Raw genomic sequence first — 21,212 nt, forward strand, 5'->3', positions numbered from 1 at the left:
TGGAGTATCACTTGTGGTCCATCTCCAACAGGTTGTGTAATTAGAAGAATTTCAATACAATGGTGCAATGCAGGATCATGGTTTTAAATTCTGAATATATTTTTAGATTCATGATCCTAATGATCAACATGGATTCCTTTTGCTGGAGAGGTCATTTGAAATATATCTCATACAGCTGGTAGATAAAAGCCCTGAGTGTTTGCATTCTGTAAGCAAGTGACAGAGGAGGAAAGAAACAAGGTAGTGTACACACCTGCCAAACGAAAGTACACAACACTCTAAACAACAAACAGACTGTCATTCATTGTCATTTATATTTTTTATTTCAAAAAATGTGCTTGATATTACATATATACACTGAACAAAAATATATACACAACATGCAACAATTTCAAAGAACGTATGCAGTTGCAGTTCATATAAGGATATCGGTCAATTGAAATAGATTAATTAATGTATGGATTTCAAGTCTCATGTTTTGAGGGACGTGCGATTGGCTGCTGACTGCAGGAAAGTCCACCAGAGCTGCAGTCGGGTCCAGACCCTGGAGAGGACGCCGAGCCGCAGAGGAGCTTCCCTGAGACGCTTTCTGACAGTTTGTGCAGAAGCTCTTTGGTTGTGTCAACCCCCAGTGTCATCAGCTTCTTTAGATTTCTATTAATTATCAAATGTTTCTTCAACCTGAACATGGAGAATACATACAAAGTACAAGACAGTAAACAGAAGACATGCATATATTGTCAATTGTAATTGTTTATTTTAGAATCTAGACTCGTTTACACTGAAGAGGCCGGCCCTGGGCAGCCTCAAATTTAGTCCTGCTTCTTCCCTGACCCAGTTCACATTTGAGGATTTAGGAGGCCTAAGTGCGTTCACATCTGCAGCTCAAAAGAAGACATAAACTAAATGCATTTTCAGTTCCCTGGAAAAACTACCTTTTCTCTAGACTGCACTTTTCTCTGGATAAAGAACATCTTGATCGCTTCCTTTCAGATCCGTTGTGGTGGCGTACAGAGCCAGAATGATCACAATTGTGTTACTGTCCACACTAACTGTATATCCTTACAGACAGTGGCGATCGAGTACTTCGGGCGCCTTCAATTTTACCTTATCCTCCATTCGAATTATAAACATTTCTGCATCGTCCCAGTAGATGAAAAAAAACAATAGAAAGTTTACCAGCTACACAATTTATGTTTTCTTTCTCCTACCAACTATGATTGAACTCTGAACTACCTTAGTGTGACAGCACTATGCAATTTCAGGTGCAGATGCAGTGTGATTGTGAACAGCAGGACTAAATCTGAGGGGGTCAGGGCCGGCCTAGTAAGTGTGAACGAGGTCTTTGATGACGTTTGATCAGGACACCAATCAGTTCAATTGAAATATGAATCAGGGCATCAGTGGACTCTATAGCCTCCAGTGCACTCCAGTACACTAGTCCAGATCACGCTCTCTCGTCCCTCGCCCTGAACAGGTGGGAGACGAAGTCTCGGACCCGCTTCCACTGGGAGGGTTTTGTGGTCGGGGCTGGTGTCTCCGCAGGATCTGTCCCCCTTCCCCCAGCAATAACTGATGGGACGTCCGCAGACTCCTCTCCTATCAGTTCCTGGTCCCTCGTCTCCGGAAAATCACACTGCACACACTGGAGAGGATGGTACGGGCGCGCTTCCATATGGAGGGGGTTGTGGCCGGGGCCGCTGCTCCTGGCTGTGTGGCCGGGTCCTGTGTGCAGACAGGGCAGAGTCTCTCAGTACGAACGCCACAGAGCAGAGGAAGAGGATCATAATCCATCCATTGGCTCAATCAGTGTGTCCTTGTTTATGCAGCTCCAGGGCTGGACTGCTCCACTGTACGTACCACAGCGGGTGCTGCATGCAGGCTGGCGGGCGACACAACCAGGCAGGCGGGCGTCACATCCAGGCAGGCGGGCATCACATCCAGGCAGGCGGGCGTCACATCCAGGCAGGCTGGCGTCACATCCAGGCAGGCGGGCGTCACATCCAGGCAGGCTGGCGTCACATCCAGGCAGGCGGGCGTCACATCCAGGCAGGCGGGCGTCACATCCAGGCAGGCGGGCGTCACATCCAGGCAGGCGGGCGTCACATCCAGGCCGGCGGGAATCTGCTCCTCATCCTCCATGGTGTTGTGTAGTAACGTGTACCTGACCTGAGAGAGAGAGAGAGAGAGGGGAGTTAATCCAGTACAGCAGAGACACTCTGACTGACCGGACACTGCAGTACATGAACACAGCAGAGAGACAGAGAGAGCACTGGATGCCCAATACAGAGGCCCCTACCATAGGGGTTAGTTAGTTCAGTGTGATTCATAATAATTAAAAAGTAAATGTTTATGTATACTACGATTGTATTTATTCTGTAATACACTTTATAAAACATTGTGATTCATTTATTGTTTCCCATATATATATATGTCATGTTTAATTGCTGTAATTGCTGGATATCTGTCAGTCACGACAATAAAGCAGCTTAAATATGAGAGAGGGACAGACAGTACAATGTACCTCTGTGTGGGTCTTCCTTCTCCAGCCTGGCACCGTGAGCGCCTCTCTGGCCCGGTGCAGAAACGTCTTCTTGAGGATGACCTCGGTGCCCGAGATATAGAATTGCCTCCAGGCATTGTCCCACTCCGGATCCACCTGCATGTGGGTTCACACTTATTAGCACGGAGCTGTGTAGTAGTCCTTGCAGCGCATCAAGTCGTATTTGGAAATCGGTTCGCATTGCGGTTGCGCACAAGCAGCGAAAACCTGCGCAAACCTCAGCAACACGCAGATAAGAGCCACTGACTCTGTGAAGCGACTTCAGAGACTTTTTCTCTAAGATGGGGTTTTTGCCAGAGACTGGCAGCTACAGACAGCAAACTCCACTGTAATGAGATCTCAGTGACTGAGGCAGCGCACACGGCGCATGCTCAGTGTCAGCCTCTCAATCTGTGCTCGTACAAGCGAGCTGCCCGGGCTGCCGGAGGAGGAGCTTCACTCGGGCCGAAGTGCAGTCTCACCTCGGAGGGGATGGGAAGCGTCGCGGCCACTTTCTCCAGGGCCAAGTTCCTGATGGGGACCTCAAGAGAGCCCTCACAGGCCGGGCAGCGGCGCAGCTTCGGCCGACACTGCTGGCAGATCAGATGCCCGGCCTGGCACTGCACGATCGGCGGCATCACGAAGTGGAAACAGGCCGGACACTCCAGCAGGTCCGTCACTTCCGCCGCCTGGGCCGACAGGGCAGCGGCGGCTGAAACGCTGCAGCGCTAATGCAATGCAGGAAAAACACATCAGTCATTAGTGAAGGAAACGGAGCACAAATAGCGCCACATCCAAGCAGCTGTTTTTCCACAATAAATCAACAGGAGTCAGAAAGCGCAGAGCAACATCCACGAGTAAGACAGAGACAGAGCGATGTTTTCCGGATGACGAAGCTGCAATCAGAGGCTGAAGCCCGGACTCACCTCCTCACAAGGCAGGCCGAGCACCGCAGCCAGCTTGTCCATGGCCAGGTTGCGGGCGCTGCTCTTCAGGCGGCTCCAGCAGCCCGGGCAGCGGCGCAGCTTAGGCCGGCACTGGCGGCAGATCAGGTGCCCGGCCCGGCACTGCAGGATGGGCGGCTGCACGAAGCCGCCGCACTCCGCGCAGGAGAACAAGTCCGCGACGGGCAGGGCGGCAGAGGCGCTGCGTAGCGTAGCGTAGTACTGCAACAGCAACAAACACCGCACACACATGAGTATCATCGTCATCATCATCATCATCATCATTTCTTGGCAGACGCCCTTATCCTGGGCGACTTACAACATAAGTGCAAAACAAAGTGCACAAATACAGTTAAGTAAAAGGCATCAGTCAACACAAATTCAAAATAATACCGTTTTCAAATTGCAATGTCCAATGTACACAGGTGAGTGCAGTAAGTGAGGTCCTACATCCTGGACGGTAACAGTGCTGCGGAGATGTAGCTCACAGTCAAGGGCTCCGGGAAAGGGAGCAAGGAGGAACCGTATCGAAACACAAGAAGCATAATAAAACTGCAGCGCCATCTAGCGGGGATAAAAGCACTAATACACCCAGCACTTCATTAGCAACACAGCGACACACCAGTGAAGGACAAACTCACAGCTTTCTCTCTTTTTCTGTAATTCATGGATGAACCAGAGGATGGCAGTCTTTACGCTTCTTCCTTCGTCCGCAGGTTTAATCCGAATGAGCAATAGAGTCTTCAGCGCGCTATAAGCCGGTTCACCATGGAGATACCATTGTGACGTTGCCTGCACACAACAGAGGGGCGTGGTTAACTACACAGGACGTTGCCGGCAGCTCGAGGTCATGACCCCTGGCCTTGGCCACGCCCATCTTTTACCCTTGGGCAAAGGTAATGGAGGCCATCGATCTTTAAATATCTGCTTACAGATCATTATAATGTCCATACAACTATTTACAGGCTGACCAGTCGCCCCAGTCCTGTCCAGCAGGGTCCATTTCCCTGCAGGGGGCGCTCACCCCATGCCTCTGTCCCGTTATGCAAATACCGGTAGAAGCCCCTCTGTGCAGCTGTGTGGCCAGGAGACAGAGAGGACACTGCACTGACAATGGCTTCTGCCAGCATTTTCATATATATATATCGGTTTGTTCTTGGATCCTTTCATTTTGTTTTCTATGTCTTTTGGTTAAGAATAATTACATAATTGAAAGAGTGTACATGTTAAAATGGCATTTATAATATTCCTAATAATAATGTATTAACTTATAGCGCCTTGTCAAAACCAAAAGAGTCAATTGCAACGAACTGAAAGCAGCGCACTAACTGGTGATGATGATTGGTATCCCTGTGTGTATTCTCTCTTTATATTTTACCTGAACTGTATCAAATATATAAACTGAAATGCCGCATTTTCTTGTGTCTAGCTTATTTCATCCTTTTGGAAGGATATTAATGTTTAATAAGACTATTACCCCATTTCCACATTGATACAAGACCACACAATAACATTTCAGTTACATTTTTAAAATTGATTGAATTACTTTTAAAATACAAGTATATTTGATACCTAGCTTCAAAGACATTGGGAATACCCATCCACTCCTTTAGAGGATGTGCTAGAAGACAACGAAATAGGGAGTAAAATCAACCTTTGTTCAATGTATGTCATGTTGTACTGTTTTAGTGACAAGCGTATAATGTAATGCCCAGTATTCAATCCACACAGATGTATAACATTGATTGTTTTTAAAATGTATTATTAGTAGGTGTGCATGTGAAGGGGCACCCAAAAACATTCCTGCTTAGGGCTCCCAATGGGCTACCAGCTCTGTCAGCAGAAACTACATTAGATACTCAAACAGTCCGGTAGGGGGGGGTGTTGGCGATGTGCGGTTCTGGGTGCCGAGGAAGTGCAGTCCGGGGGGGTAGGGGGGCTTCTTGGCGATGTGCGGTGTCCGGTTATCTACACGGGGCGACCAGCCCACTTGGGAATCGACCGGCATTTGAATTGCCAAAGAATTGCTCCCAGAATTGCCCGATGGCCAGTCCGCCTATTTGGCAGAAGTTTTGCTACCCTCATTCATAGGAATCATAGGTGTGCTGTGTTTCCATGATGCACATATATAACTCCAGTTTTTATTTTCAGTTATTGAGGGCGATACTGTGTGTTGCATCGAAGTCCATCACTGGGGATGCGTTTCATGTTTGTCGCATTTGCTTGTAGTTAATTTCCTTGGATGCCAACAATATCACCACAGAGGACATGGTCGATTTAGGGAAAGGGCTCTACAAGATTAAGATAAACATTATCGGTTTAATAAAGGTAATAATAAGATAAAAATGAAACAGATACTACTACTAAATTGTTCTGGTGTGAACTGTACGTCACCCAGGAAGAGCATGTCTGTTAAGAAATTATTAACAATAAACTAAATGCCACTTCTATTTAATATAAAAGACAATAATAAACCCATATTTGTATGTACTTATGTAATTTTGAACTTTTAAATTGTACTATGCTTTGATCTGTAATTCTAGACTGTATTGCACTTTTATAATGCTCTTATGTTTTGTAAGTCACCCTGGATAAGAGTGTCTGCTAATAACTAAATAATAATAATAATAATAACATTTTACATAGCTTACCCCAGAAGTGGAAAATTAAGTTGAACAATCAAGAGAATATCTTGAAGGAAAATAGAGGTATTCAAATAAATAAATAAATAACTTCCCTTTTTAACTCACGCCACAGCGCCTGTCTTATATGTATTTCTTCTCATCTTTTCAATACAGGGTTTGAAAGGTTTTGTCGAACACTTTTACAGAGCAGAAAGCTGAAGTAAGCAGTGTCCTATGCTCTAATTATCCCTGTGTTCAGTATATGGTAACGCTGAACACATGAATGAATGTAGTATGATGGTGGATTAATAAACCCAGCATATACAGTTCTAATATATACATACAGTAACCTAACAGAATCAATAAATCACTACAAAGTCTGTGCACATTTACAGTCTCCAGTCAGGGTGAGGAAAAATTCCCCTCCTGCATATAAGCCAAGTGAGATAATGTCGTCAAATTTGTCGTCAGGAAAATGTTGTGGAAACACGTTGCCCTCACCCCACGGAATTGTGAATGTTCTGTGATTGTTGCATGTCCGATTATAGAAGAGACATACTTTAGTTTAGAGTGTTTTGCCAGCCTCCATCTGCACATGCGTATCGCCAGAGCTTCTGTGCTCACTTTACTAGAATGTTGACACCACGTTATTTGGGTAGCTGGGGTATCAAGCAATTAACAAAGGTCTGTGAAGCACATGTGCACTAAAACGATCATGTTTCCTCTCCCAGATTTTCACGGGCAGCAGCCTCATCCTGGCCAAAATGAAGTGGCCTTGAGATTCCAATCCAGACTCAGATCTCCATCCGTCTGAAACAGCAGGTGAACTGACCAGAGGAACTGTCTTGCACTGCCCTAGATGCATCAGAGTGATCGCTTTCAACGTGACTTTCATCTGATGTATTCTTTGTGTTAAACAGAAAGCCACAGGTTCTGTGACAGAGTTCAGGATGCTTACACGCTACGCTGCTGCCCGCAGGTCTCGTAGCACAAGCAGCGTGACTTCCTTCTTTCTCTTCTGTAACATGTTGCTGAGCAATGTGTCATGAATGATAAAATCTGAAGAAATTACTGAAGAATTACAATGAGGCAGTGCAGTAAACTGTGTCCTGCTCCCATTTCCATTTTGTTCACCAAAGATTTCAGTGTGACATTGCATTTCTCTGAAGTCAAGCGCATCTTCCCTGTGCAAGATGTTTCAGTCTCTGCAGTCCCTTTTCTTTGCAGTCTCTTGACTACCAGGCCATTGGTGAAAAGGCTGGCCGTGATTCATGGAGGAGAGCACCTTTCTCAGAAAACAACCTTTCTGATTTCACTTTCCTACACTCATTTGTTTTTAAGGACGTCGTGAGAGACAATAGGTACTCATGAAACTGATTGCTTATTAGGGTGAGTAGATCAAGGCTGAACCTAGCAGTAGTCCTCCTGGAAACCTGTGTCGTTATGAAGGTGGTCATGGGTCAGATGTTTCCTCAGGCTCTGGACTACCTGGCCATTGGGGTGCATCAGTTGGCCTCCATCAGCGAGAGGAGGATCGAACGGCTGTGCAACCCCTCTCTGAGCGAGCTGCCCGCCTTCCTGGATAGCGAGGGCGGCCTGAACTCAGGGTTCATGATCGCCCACTGCACTGCTGCGGCTCTAGGTCAGTAAATGCTGCTGTTATTGTGAGTTAATGGAGCAAACAGGAAGAACCCAAGAGATGGAGCAGTTAAATACACCAAAACAGGTGACATTGGTGTGGTGTTTGGGGTGCTGTGCAGTGCGGTGTTTGTGGTGCTGTGGCTGCTCAGTCCTGTCCCCACAGTATCGGAGAATAAAGTGCTGTGTCACCACTCTTGCGTTTCGAGACATTGCTCCGAAGTCTGTATCAAAATCAATCAATTCAATACATTTTTATTTGTTTAGCGCCCTTCGCAGGGTAGCCACAGAGCGCTTTACAGACTGGTAAACATACAACAAACGTATAGCAAAATAAAAAACATAAATACAATCAAATCAAATATAGACCTGTAAACATTTTACATGATCTTTCATAAAGTGAGTGAACATTTAAGTAAATAAACCATTTAGGCACGGAGGAGAGAAAAACAAAAAACAAAGGAAGCTCTCGACACATTCTAAATGTGTGATTCAAAAGATAGATTATGATCACAGATGACACCCAGGTTTTGTGCCATCTCCTTAGGGGAGAAATTAAAGTTATCATTACTCAGTTTTGTTAGTGCATGATGAACAGTTCGTTTTTTGTCTCCTAAAATTACGACTTCTGTTTTGTCAGAATTAAGCATAAGAAATGTTTTTTTCATCCATGTTTTAACATTAAGCACATTAGTTTTTCTAGGTCTATGGTGTTGTTAAGATTTACTGACAGATTTAATTGTGTGTCGTCTGCGTAACTGTGAAAGTTAATATTATGTCGTCGAATGATATCACCTAAAGGGAGCATGTATAATGAAAAAAGTATAGGTCCGAGGACTGAGCCCTGTGGGACTCCGTACTTAACCTCAGTTAAATTTGAGTGGTTCTCGTTAATCTGTACATATTGGAGTCTGTTTGACAGATATGATTTAAACCATGAAAGCACATTGCGAGATAGGCCAATATGGTTTTCTAAGCGGTGTAACAAGATTTTGTGGTCGATTGTGTCAAAAGCCGCACTTAAGTCTAATAAAATAATAACACTGGCGTGCCCTACATCGGTACTATGGCCGGAACGGAAGCCTGATTGAAGTTCTTCATAAAGATGATTATCGGTTAAAAAAGCTTGCAGTTGGTTTGCAACTACTTTCTCTAGAACCTTAGAAAGGAAGGGAAGGTTTGAGATAGGTCGATAGTGTTTAAGCTGGTTAGGGTCGGCACTGGGTTTCTTAAGAAGTGGTTTAATTACAGCTATTTTAAATGAATCAGAAACAGATCCTGAGGATAAAGAGACGTTAATAATATTGTGTATTCTGTGAATAATTAATGGCAGAGATTGTTTTAGCAGTTTAGTGGGTATAGGGTCTAGTGCGCAGGTTGTTGTTTTCATTTTAGTAATTAAGGAGACCAATTCCTGGTGATTTACTACGAGTCCAAGGTATGCAGGGGCTGTGAAGGACTGCATGTGTCGGCTATAGTATCTGTGTATGTGACAAAGTCACGTGACTAGGCTGAATAGGGCTTCATTTCGTCATACTGTTTCGAAACGTTTCACATGTTAAGAAGCTTTTCCATTTGTAGAAGTGTCTGCCCTTCTTATCCCCGTCTATACCAGGTTGATGAAGGTTATTATAAAGAAAATCATCAACGAAAAAGTTGGACAATGATTGCATTTCAAATACAGTCCACTTGTGAGTCTTTTCTCATTGCAAGTGACAGTTTCAACACACTGACAAATCAAATCAAACATCAGATTATAAGTCCAGAGCCAACACAATGTAATGGCATTGTTTTTGTTGAATACGATTTCAAACCAGAGGTGCTTTTGCAGATCAGCACAAATGGAAATTGTGCTTCAAGGCATTCAAGATGGAAAACAGGAGACACTTCTTCACACAGAGAGGCGTCACAATCTGGAACAAACTCCCCAGTGATGTGGTTGAAGCTGAAAATGTGGGAACATTGGAAAATAGACTGGATAGGATCCTTGGATCACTTTGATATTAATGGACACCAAACGAGCACGATGGGTCGAATGGCCTCCTCTGGTTTGTAAACTTTCTTATGTTATCATGTTCTTTAAGACATTGTCAAAATACTGGATGATTTCATGAAAGCTGAGTCTCTAAACTGGGAGAAGTGTGTGGCTGTTTGTACAGACAGTGCGGCCGCAATGACAGTGTTAAGGTACAACCACTTCACGGAGAAGTGAACCCTTCGGGTTCCCCGGACTAGGATAACTCCTGGACTAGGATAACCCAGCTCCGTCAGTGCAGGATGGTGGATCCTCCGTAGGATACGAGATCGGCAAGAAAAGTCACCGACACAATGCCAGACCATTTCTCTTCAGTTTATTTTTGCGACAGCACACACTTTTATACATGTCAGAAGTCAGAGTTCCAGGGCAGGACATATCATATTACAGATCTAGTTGCTAGGCAGACATGGAATGTGTCCGTTATCATAACTCCCATCACACAGACACAACTCGAGAGTTTCGGTTGATATATCTGCACGGTTTGCCTATCAGTAGATGACGTGGGACTCTATCTTATTTCTGGTAGGTCCGAAGAGCAGCATGTATATTGTTTATGTAATCAGCTCTGAGCTCATCCTCAAAATATAGGGAGTTGTGGTTTGACATTTCCAGAATAGAGTTGAGGGGAAGGCTGTGGGTTCTAAACTTACACAGAAACACAGTTTTGCACGAGTAGTTTATTTCTGCAATGATGAAAAATTTCAGCCCCCCTGGCCCTGAGAGGCCTGCCATGGCAACAGTTCTAACAGTGAGATATGTCAATGTCAAATCTGCAACTTTTAAAGGTTAATCCTAATCCTACAATAAGAAAGCTGTTACATGGTTGCAGAAGGTTAAGTAATCAGTATACCTACATAATATCAGAACAAAACATAATAATCCCTAACAGTGAGTAGAATATCCTTACAGACAGGCAAAAGGAATGGTGTTGTAGCAAGAATACGAGCTATAAACCCAAATGTGATTGTTACACACTGTATGCTGCTTCGCCAGACCCTTGCATCAAAGAATGTGCAACCCAAATTACATGCTTTTCTAATGCAGTTGTGACAGTTTTGAATTTTGTGAAGTCCAGGCCTTTGAATTCACGGCCGTCTTCAAAGTTGTGTTCCGAAACAGGCACTGAATATGACAAATTGTTGTATCACACAGAGGTGTGTTGGTTATCTCACGGCAGAGTGATGGGGAGAGTTTTTGAACCTCTCAAAGAGCTGCTGGGATTTCTTTCTGTGCATAATCCTACACTTGCCACAAACTTTTCTGGCACGCTAAGGATCACAAAGCTTGCATAACTCGCAGACATGTTTAACTTGTTGAATGCCCTGAATCTGTCCACACAAGGGGGCAATGCAACCATACTTGAGGTGAGTGACAAAATTGTATCATGTATGAAGAAACTAGACATTTGGAAAACAAGAGTGATCAATGGAAACTCTGATATGTTTCCACAACTGACAGAATTCCTGGATACGAACAGCAAGACAATTGACTGTGTGGGAGGCACTATTGTTGCCCACCTTTCAACTTTGGCAGGTTAATTCGGCATTTACTTTAAACATTTAAAGATGCAGGAATACGATTGGGTTCTAGATCCATTTTAAACTTTTGCTATGTAAACCTGTCGGTTGAGTGGAAAGGCACAACAAGAGCTGGTTAAACTGTCTGCGATTAATGTTGCATTTCAAAAAAGGGTCCATCAACCAAAAAGTTTGAGAACCCCTACTTTCACAAGCTGAAGTGGGAAGCATAGATTCAATTAGTATGTTTGGTAGTGCTGAGAAAAATCTATCTTTGGTGATTACAGGTATCTGAGGTGACTACATACTACATACTGTAGAGGGGCAGCCTGGAGGACATTTGCTGTGGGATACAAGTGTTCCTATTAGTACGAAAAATATGTATCTTTGTTCTGTAGTATTTATTTGAGATACATTGATTTTATTGCTCATTTATCAAGTAAATGTCATTTTCTGCTTTTGAACTCAATTTTAGAAGCTAACTGTAGTTATGTTTAGCAAATATCCCACTACTTATTAATTTGTCGAACAACATAATCCCCTTGCAACAGGAATGTCATCATTTTGTGGATATTTAAGAAGATACATTTTGCTATTGGGATTCAAATGAATGATGCACACAATTGATGGTCTTTCAACTGCAAGAATGTATTTGAGGAGGAACAGACAAGACTGAGACGTGTTTGAACAGAATGCATATCATATTACAGAGACACGAAGCATTCAAGGATGTGGAAATTGAATCCATTGTCCTCTTAATACCAAGTGGCTTAGCTTAATCAGAAACGTGAGGGATAGCCACAGTACCGAATACAAAATAAAAAAGGAAAACTCCATTTGTTTATTTTTGTAGAACATTGAAGAAAACTATTAAAACACTTCATTTAATATGAAACAAACAAGTGCAAACAATGTTATTTAAAACAAATCCTGCATTAAACAATAAAAAAATCAATCGCATAAGAAATCTGCATGAAATGAACTTCTGCAATATAAAACAGGCTTATTGATAATACTAATGAAATAACAAGGGACCACAATGAGAATAATACAAAGCAGCACTACTGTTGTACACACTTTATGAAAGAAACATAGCACTTTGAACCACAATTATGAACACTTATACTGAGCATGGAATTGAGGCAAAAGAAATGTGATTTGTCAGAAATAATGAATAAAATAAACACACACAGACCTCATTGTTGGTGTGAGCAAGAGTTCGCAAAAAAGCTATTACCAATAATAATTGGAATAATGGATTTTCACAAGGTTATCATTTTCATGCTCTTAAAAAATAGTTTAGATTCATCTTTGGTCCAGAGTAGGGGTCATGCCCAGCCATGACATTCCCTCACTCCCCACCAGAGGTCACTATTCACCACAACTTGCCATTCTCCTTCACCCTGATTAATTAATTGCTCCTCGTTTTCCAATCACTCTACACACCTGTCTCTATTCCGCCCCCAGCCCTTCTCTTCAATATATGAACCTGTTTGTTACCAACAGTCATTGTGAAGTCTTGCTTGATTGTCTGTGTAACAGTCTGAGCAGTTCTATGTTCGTGACTCTGCTTGTGTACTTGTTTTACTGGTTCTTGGATTTGCCTACTCTAGTCTGATTGCCTGATCCCATGACCTCCTGCTTGACTTGTTGACTTTGATTATTGTGTTATCCTCTCTGTACCTTTACAATTTCCAATGCTTTAATATCTGCTTTAAGTTTTGCCCTGCGCTTGGGTCCTAGACCCTGTTGCTTGGAAAACAATATATATTGGAAAACAAACATCATCAAACTGTCTTATTGGCATTCTTATTCTAATTGAAGTCATTATTTAACCCTGAGGTTCACTTCCTATGGTTCTTGGAGTATCACTTGTGGTCCATCTCCAACAGGTTGTGTAATTAGAAGAATTTCAATACAATGGTGCAATGCAGGATCATGGTTTTAAATTCTGAATATATTTTTAGATTCATGATCCTAATGATCAACATGGATTCCTTTTGCTGGAGAGGTCATTTGAAATATATCTCATACAGCTGGTAGATAAAAGCCCTGAGTGTTTGCATTCTGTAAGCAAGTGACAGGAGGAAAGAAACAAGGTAGTGTACACACCTGCCAAACGAAAGCACACAACACTCTAAACAACAAACAGACTGTCATTCATTGTCATTTATATTTTTTATTTCAAAAAATGTGCTTGATATTACATATATACACTGAACAAAAATATATACACAACATGCAACAATTTCAAAGAACGTATGCAGTTGCAGTTCATATAAGGATATCGGTCAATTGAAATAAATAAATTAATGTATGGATTTCAAGTCTCATGTTTTGAGGGACGTGCGATTGGCTGCTGACTGCAGGAAAGTCCACCAGAGCTGCAGTCGGGTCCAGACCCTGGAGAGGACGCCGAGCCGCAGAGGAGCTTCCCTGAGACGCTTTCTGACAGTTTGTGCAGAAGCTCTTTGGTTGTGTCAACCCCCAGTGTCATCAGCTTCTTTAGATTTCTATTAATTATAAAATGTTTCTTCAACCTGAACATGGAGAATACATACAAAGTACAAGACAGTAAACAGAAGACATGCATATATTGTCAATTGTAATTGTTTATTTTAGAATCTAGACTCGTTTACACTGAAGAGGCCGGCCCTGGGCAGCCTCAAATTTAGTCCTGCTTCTTCCCTGACCCAGTTCACATTTGAGGATTTAGGAGGCCTAAGTGCGTTCACATCTGCAGCTCAAAAGAAGACATAAACTAAATGCATTTTCAGTTCCCTGGAAAAACTACCTTTTCTCTAGACTGCACTTTTCTCTGGATAAAGAACATCTTGATCGCTTCCTTTCAGATCCGTTGTGGTGGCGTACAGAGCCAGAATGATCACAATTGTGTTACTGTCCACACTAACTGTATATCCTTACAGACAGTGGCGATCGAGTACTTCGGGCGCCTTCAATTTTACCTTATCCTCCATTCGAATTATAAACATTTCTGCATCGTCCCAGTAGATGAAAAAAAACAATAGAAAGTTTACCAGCTACACAATTTATGTTTTCTTTCTCCTACCAACTATGATTGAACTCTGAACTACCTTAGTGTGACAGCACTATGCAATTTCAGGTGCAGATGCAGTGTGATTGTAAACAGCAGGACTAAATCTGAGGGGGTCAGGGCCGGCCTAGTAAGTGTGAACGAGGTCTTTGATGACGTTTGATCAGGGCACCAATCAGTTCAATTGAAATATGAATCAGGGCAGCAGTGGACTCTATAGCCTCCAGTGCACTCCAGTACACTAGTCCAGATCACGCTCTCTCGTCCCTCGCCCTGAACAGGTGGGAGACGAAGTCTCGGACCCGCTTCCACTGGGAGGGTTTTGTGGTCGGGGCTGGTGTCTCCGCAGGATCTGTCCCCCTTCCCCCAGCAATAACTGATGGGACGTCCGCAGACTCCTCTCCTATCAGTTCCTGGTCCCTCGTCTCCGGAAAATCACACTGCACACACTGGAGAGGAAGGTACGGGCGCGCTTCCATATGGAGGGGGTTGTGGCCGGGGCCGCTGCTCCTGGCTGTGTGGCCGGGTCCTGTGTGCAGACAGGGCAGAGTCTCTCAGTACGAACGCCACAGAGCAGAGGAAGAGGATCATAATCCATCCATTGGCTCAATCAGTGTGTCCTTGTTTATGCAGCTCCAGGGCTGGACTGCTCCACTGTACGTACCACAGCGGGTGCCGCATGCAGGCTGGCGGGCGACACAACCAGGCAGGCGGGCGTCACATCCAGGCCGGCGGGAATCTGCTCCTCATCCTCCATGGTGTTGTGTAGTAACGTGTACCTGACCTGAGAGAGAGAGAGAGGGGAGTTAATCCAGTACAGCAGAGACACTCTGACTGACCGGACACTGCAGTACATGAACACCGCATAGAGAGAGAGAGAGAGAGAGAGAGAGAGAGAGCACTGGATGCCCAATACAGAGGCCCCTACCATAGGGGTTAGTTAGTTCAGTTTGATTCATAATAATTATAAAGTAAATGTTTATGTATACTACGATTGTATTTATTCTGTAATACACTTTATAAAACATTGTGATTCATTTATTGTTTCCCATATATATATATGTCATGTTTAATTGCTGTAATTGCTGGATATCTGTCAGTCACGACAATAAAGCAGCTTAAATATGAGAGAGGGACAGACAGTACAATGTACCTCTGTGTGGGTCTTCCTTCTCCAGCCTGGCACCGTGAGCGCCTCTCTGGCCCGGTGCAGAAACGTCTTCTTGAGGATGACCTCGGTGCCCGAGATATAGAATTGCCTCCAGGCATTGTCCCACTCCGGATCCACCTGCATGTGGGTTCACACTTATTAGCACGGAGCTGTGTAGTAGTCCTTGCAGCGCATCAAGTCGTATTTGGAAATCGGTTCGCATTGCGGTTGCGCACAAGCAGCGAAAACCTGCGCAAACCTCAGCAACACGCAGATAAGAGCCACTGACTCTGTGAAGCGACTTCAGAGACTTTTTCTCTAAGATGGGGTTTTTGCCAGAGACTGGCAGCTACAGACAGCAAACTCCACTGTAATGAGATCTCAGTGACTGAGGCAGCGCACACGGCGCATGCTCAGTGTCAGCCTCTCAATCTGTGCTCGTACAAGCGAGCTGCCCGGGCTGCCGGAGGAGGAGCTTCACTCGGGCCGAAGTGCAGTCTCACCTCGGAGGGGATGGGAAGCGTCGCGGCCACTTTCTCCAGGGCCAAGTTCCTGATGGGGACCTCAAGAGAGCCCTCACAGGCCGGGCAGCGGCGCAGCTTCGGCCGACACTGCTGGCAGATCAGATGCCCGGCCTGGCACTGCACGATCGGCGGCATCACGAAGTGGAAACAGGCCGGACACTCCAGCAGGTCCGTCACTTCCGCCGCCTGGGCCGACAGGGCAGCGGCGGCTGAAACGCTGCAGCGCTAATGCAATGCAGGAAAAACACATCAGTCATTAGTGAAGGAAACGGAGCACAAATAGCGCCACATCCAAGCAGCTGTTTTTCCACAATAAATCAACAGGAGTCAGAAAGCGCAGAGCAACATCCACGAGTAAGACAGAGACAGAGCGATGTTTTCCGGATGACGAAGCTGCAATCAGAGGCTGAAGCCCGGACTCACCTCCTCACAAGGCAGGCCGAGCACCGCAGCCAGCTTGTCCATGGCCAGGTTGCGGGCGCTGCTCTTCAGGCGGCTCCAGCAGCCCGGGCAGCGGCGCAGCTTAGGCCGGCACTGGCGGCAGATCAGGTGCCCGGCCCGGCACTGCAGGATGGGCGGCTGCACGAAGCCGCCGCACTCCGCGCAGGAGAACAAGTCCGCGACGGGCAGGGCGGCAGAGGCGCTGCGTAGCGTAGCGTAGTACTGCAACAGCAACAAACACCGCACACACATGAGTATCATCGTCATCATCATCATCATCATCATTTCTTGGCAGACGCGCTTATCCAGGGCGACTTACAACATAAGTGCAAAACAAAGTGCACAAATACAGTTAAGTAAAAGGCATCAGTCAACACAAATTCAAAATAATACCGTTTTCAAATTGCAATGTCCAATGTACACAGGTGAGTGCAGTAAGTGAGGTCCTACATCCTGGACGGTAACAGTGCTGCGGAGATGTAGCTCACAGTCAAGGGCTCCGGGAAAGGGAGCAAGGAGGAACCGTATCGAAACACAAGAAGCATAATAAAACTGCAGCGCCATCTAGCGGGGATAAAAGCACTAATACACCCAGCACTTCATTAGCAACACAGCGACACACCAGTGAAGGACAAACTCACAGCTTTCTCTCTTTTTCTGTAATTCATGGATGAACCAGAGGATGGCAGTCTTTACGCTTCTTCCTTCGTCCGCAGGTTTAATCCGAATGAGCAATAGAGTCTTCAGCGCGCTATAAGCCGGTTCACCATGGAGATACCATTGTGACGTTGCCTGCACACAACAGAGGGGCGTGGTTAACTACACAGGACGTTGCCGGCAGCTCGAGGTCATGACCCCTGGCCTTGGCCACGCCCATCTTTTACCCTTGGGCAAAGGTAATGGAGGCCATCGATCTTTAAATATCTGCTTACAGATCATTATAATGTCCATACAACTATTTACAGGCTGACCAGTCGCCCCAGTCCTGTCCAGCAGGGTCCTGTTCCCTGCAGGGGGCGCTCTCCCCATGCCTCTGTCCCGTTATGCAAATACCGGTAGAAGCCCCTCTGTGCAGCTGTGTGGCCAGGAGACAGAGAGGACACTGCACTGACAATGGCTTCTGCCAGCATTTTCATATATATATATCGGTTTGTTCTTGGATCCATTCATTTTGTTTTCTATGTCTTTTGGTTAAGAATAATTACATAATTGAAAGAGTGGACATGTTAAAATGGCATTTATAATATTCCTAATAATAATGTATTAACTTATAGCGCCTTGTCAAAACCAAAAGAGTCAATTGCAACGAACTGAAAGCAGCGCACTAACTGGTGATGATGATTGGTATCCCTGTGTGTATTCTCTCTTTATATTTTACCTGAACTGTATCAAATATATAAACTGAAATGCCGCATTTTCTTGTGTCTAGCTTATTTCATCCTTTTGGAAGGATATTAATGTTTAATAAGACTATTACCCCATTTCCACATTGATACAAGACCACACAATAACATTTCAGTTACATTTTTAAAATTGATTGAATTACTTTTAAAATACAAGTATATTTGATACCTAGCTTCAAAGACATTGGGAATACCCATCCACTCCTTTAGAGGATGTGCTAGAAGACAACGAAATAGGGAGTAAAATCAACCTTTGTTCAATGTATGTCATGTTGTACTGTTTTAGTGACAAGCGTATAATGTAATGCCCAGTATTCAATCCACACAGATGTATAACATTGATTGTTTTTAAAATGTATTATTAGTAGGTGTGCATGTGAAGGGGCACCCAAAAACATTCCTGCTTAGGGCTCCCAATGGGCTACCAGCTCTGTCAGCAGAAACTACATTAGATACTCAAACAGTCCGGTAGGGGGGGGTGTTGGCGATGTGCGGTTCTGGGTGCCGAGGAAGTGCAGTCCGGGGGGGTAGGGGGGCTTCTTGGCGATGTGCGGTGTCCGGTTATCTACACGGGGCGACCAGCCCACTTGGGAATCGACCGGCAAAACAAACTGACAAATGTCCTGGCCCTTCTGGCATTTGAATTGCCAAAGAATTGCTCCCAGAATTGCCCGATGGCCAGTCCGCCTATTTGGCAGAAGTTTTGCTACCCTCATTCATAGGAATCATAGGTGTGCTGTGTTTCCATGATGCACATATATAACTCCAGTTTTTATTTTCAGTTATTGAGGGCGATACTGTGTGTTGCATCGAAGTCCATCACTGGGGATGCGTTTCATGTTTGTCGCATTTGCTTGTAGTTAATTTCCTTGGATGCCAACAATCTCACCACAGAGGACCTGGTCGATTTAGGGAAAGGGCTCTACAAGATTAAGGTAAACATTATCGGTTTAATAAAGGTAATAATAAGATAAAAATGAAACAGATACTACTACTATATTGTTCTGGTGTGAACTGTACGTCACCCAGGAAGAGCATGTCTGTTAAGAAATTATTAACAATAAACTAAATGCTACTTCTATTTAATATAAAAGACAATAATAAACCCATATTTGTATGTACTTATGTAATTTTGAACTTTTAAATTGTACTATGCTTTGATCTGTAATTCTAGACTGTATTGCACTTTTATAATGCTCTTATGTTTTGTAAGTCACCCTGGATAAGAGTGTCTGCTAATAACTAAATAATAATAATAATAACATTTTACATAGCTTACCCCAGAAGTGGAAAATTAAGTTGAACAATCAAGAGAATATCTTGAAGGAAAATAGAGGTATTCAAATAAATAAATAAATAACTTCCCTTTTTAACTCACCCCACAGCGCCTGTCTTATATGTATTTCTTCTCATCTTTTCAATACAGGGTTTGAAAGGTTTTGTCGAACACTTATACAGAGCAGAAAGCTGAAGTAAGCAGTGTCCTATGCTCTAATTATCCCTGTGTTCAGTATATGGTAACGCTGAACACATGAATGAATGTAGTATGATGGTGGATTAATAAACCCAGCATATACAGTTCTAATATATACATACAGTAACCTAACAGAATCAATAAATCACTACAAAGTCTGTGCACATTTACAGTCTCCAGTCAGGGTGAGGAAAAATTCCCCTCCTGCATATATGCCAAGTGAGATAATGTCGTCAAATTTGTCGTCAGGAAAATGTTGTGGAAACACGTTGCCCTCACCCCACGGAATTGTGAATGTTCTGTGATTGTTGCATGTCCGATTATAGAAGAGACATACTTTAGTTTAGAGTGTTTTGCCAGCCTCCATCTGCACATGCGTATCGCCAGAGCTTCTGTGCTCACTTTACTAGAATGTTGACACCACGTTATTTGGGTAGCTGGGGTATCAAGCAATTAACAAAGGTCTGTGAAGCACATGTGCACTAAAACGATCATGTTTCCTCTCCCAGATTTTCACGGGCAGCAGCCTCATCCTGGCCAAAATGAAGTGGCCTTGAGATTCCAATCCAGACTCAGATCTCCATCCGTCTGAAACAGCAGGTGAACTGACCAGAGGAACTGTCTTGCACTGCCCTAGATGCATCAGAGTGATCGCTTTCAACGTGACTTTCATCTGATGTATTCTTTGTGTTAAACAGAAAGCCACAGGTTCTGTGACAGAGTTCAGGATGCTTACACGCTACGCTGCTGCCCGCAGGTCTCGTAGCACAAGCAGCGTGACTTCCTTCTGTCTCATCTGTAACATGTTGCTGACCCAATTAAATACCACTGGTTTGAGATTTTTGTAAGTGACAACTGACTCAATTCCACTAATTATTTTACAACCTTTGGAAATAACAACACATATTGTGGAAAATGCATATTCAAAATATCTAATAGTAATAAAAAGTAATAGTAAAAATTAAAAATAAGGTAATAACACTTGAATACCCACTGTTTGCATACATTCTCCATATTTGTGGGATCTCTATTAAATGATGACTATTGTCATGACTTCTGCTCAGCCTTCACCTCCAGATGTCGCTCTTGCCATAGCTGCTTATTGAATGAGCATCTTTCAATCATTGATCAATTACCACACCTGCCCCTCATTACCCAGTTCAGTATTTATACCCCTTTGTTCCCTTCCTTTTCTGCTAAGTCTTGTTTGCTTCCAGTGCGACAATACTGAGCCTGTATTCGCGTTTGCCTTTTGTGTTTCCTGTCTAGTCTTGTTTGCCTGATCTCAGACCTTCTGCTTGTTATTTTGACTTAGTCCCTGGATTGCCCCTTTAACCTGTTTACCGGCCTGCTTTTGGTCTTCTTTGTTGCCCCGCACGTGGGTCCTAAAAACATCCCACCTGTCTCTCTGTGACACCCCTGACAGAAGGCTTAGCCTTATATGGACCCAGCGGAGCCTTCAGAAATATATACAGCCATTTCCGCACAGGGTGTTCTGCTTGGTAAGCATGACACATTGCTGAAACACATTGTGACCACCCTGAACCACCTAGATATGAACTTCCAATCCAATCCATCACCTGCTACATCGTGTACAGCTGGGGTACCTGCAATTGGAGCAAGACCAGTCTGCCTGGCAGTTCCTGACAAATACAAAGGCTCCCCGGATCAGTGTGAAGGGTTCCTGTTACAGTGCTCTTTATATGTCGCTCATCAGCCTGCTTCTTTTCCAACTGAGGAGGCTAAAGTCGCCTTCATCATCTCCCTCCTCACTGGGAAGGCTCTTCAGTGGGCATATGCCGTCTGGACCCAGCGAGGAGAGATCACCCAATCCCTGACGGCTTTCCTCACCCACTTTAATT

The 21,212-nt window shown here is 44.1% G+C and overlaps 1 protein-coding gene and 3 long non-coding RNA genes across 4 annotated transcripts; 2 read left to right on the forward strand and 2 right to left on the reverse strand.

Moving 5' to 3' along the window:
- Positions 1 to 735: 735 nt before the first annotated feature.
- Positions 736 to 2,062, reverse strand: LOC136750160 (uncharacterized). Its single transcript, XR_010816829.1, has 2 exons — positions 1,861 to 2,062; positions 736 to 1,725 (listed from the first exon to the last, which is right to left on the reverse strand). It is a non-coding gene; the product is annotated as an uncharacterized LOC136750160 (long non-coding RNA).
- A 3,475-nt stretch (positions 2,063 to 5,537) lies between these two features.
- LOC136750161 (uncharacterized) lies at positions 5,538 to 8,960 on the forward strand. Its single transcript, XR_010816830.1, has 3 exons — positions 5,538 to 5,814; positions 6,285 to 6,330; positions 6,842 to 8,960. It is a non-coding gene; the product is annotated as an uncharacterized LOC136750161 (long non-coding RNA).
- A 4,937-nt stretch (positions 8,961 to 13,897) lies between these two features.
- Positions 13,898 to 17,202, reverse strand: LOC136750162 (uncharacterized). Its single transcript, XM_066704984.1, has 6 exons — positions 17,115 to 17,202; positions 16,456 to 16,695; positions 16,012 to 16,257; positions 15,512 to 15,646; positions 15,023 to 15,142; positions 13,898 to 14,887 (listed from the first exon to the last, which is right to left on the reverse strand). Exons 1-6 carry the CDS (start codon positions 17,139 to 17,141, stop codon positions 14,765 to 14,767), a joined length of 891 nt encoding a protein of 296 aa, XP_066561081.1. The 5' UTR covers positions 17,142 to 17,202; the 3' UTR covers positions 13,898 to 14,764.
- On the forward strand, positions 16,093 to 20,754 carry LOC136750163 (uncharacterized). The gene is made up of 5 exons (XR_010816831.1): positions 16,093 to 16,200; positions 17,190 to 17,369; positions 18,737 to 18,811; positions 19,303 to 19,348; positions 19,860 to 20,754. It is a non-coding gene; the product is annotated as an uncharacterized LOC136750163 (long non-coding RNA).
- The last annotated feature ends 458 nt before the right edge of the window (positions 20,755 to 21,212 follow it).

This window comes from Amia ocellicauda, chromosome 5, assembly GCF_036373705.1.
Source record: "Amia ocellicauda isolate fAmiCal2 chromosome 5, fAmiCal2.hap1, whole genome shotgun sequence".
NCBI lineage: Eukaryota > Metazoa > Chordata > Actinopteri > Amiiformes > Amiidae > Amia > Amia ocellicauda.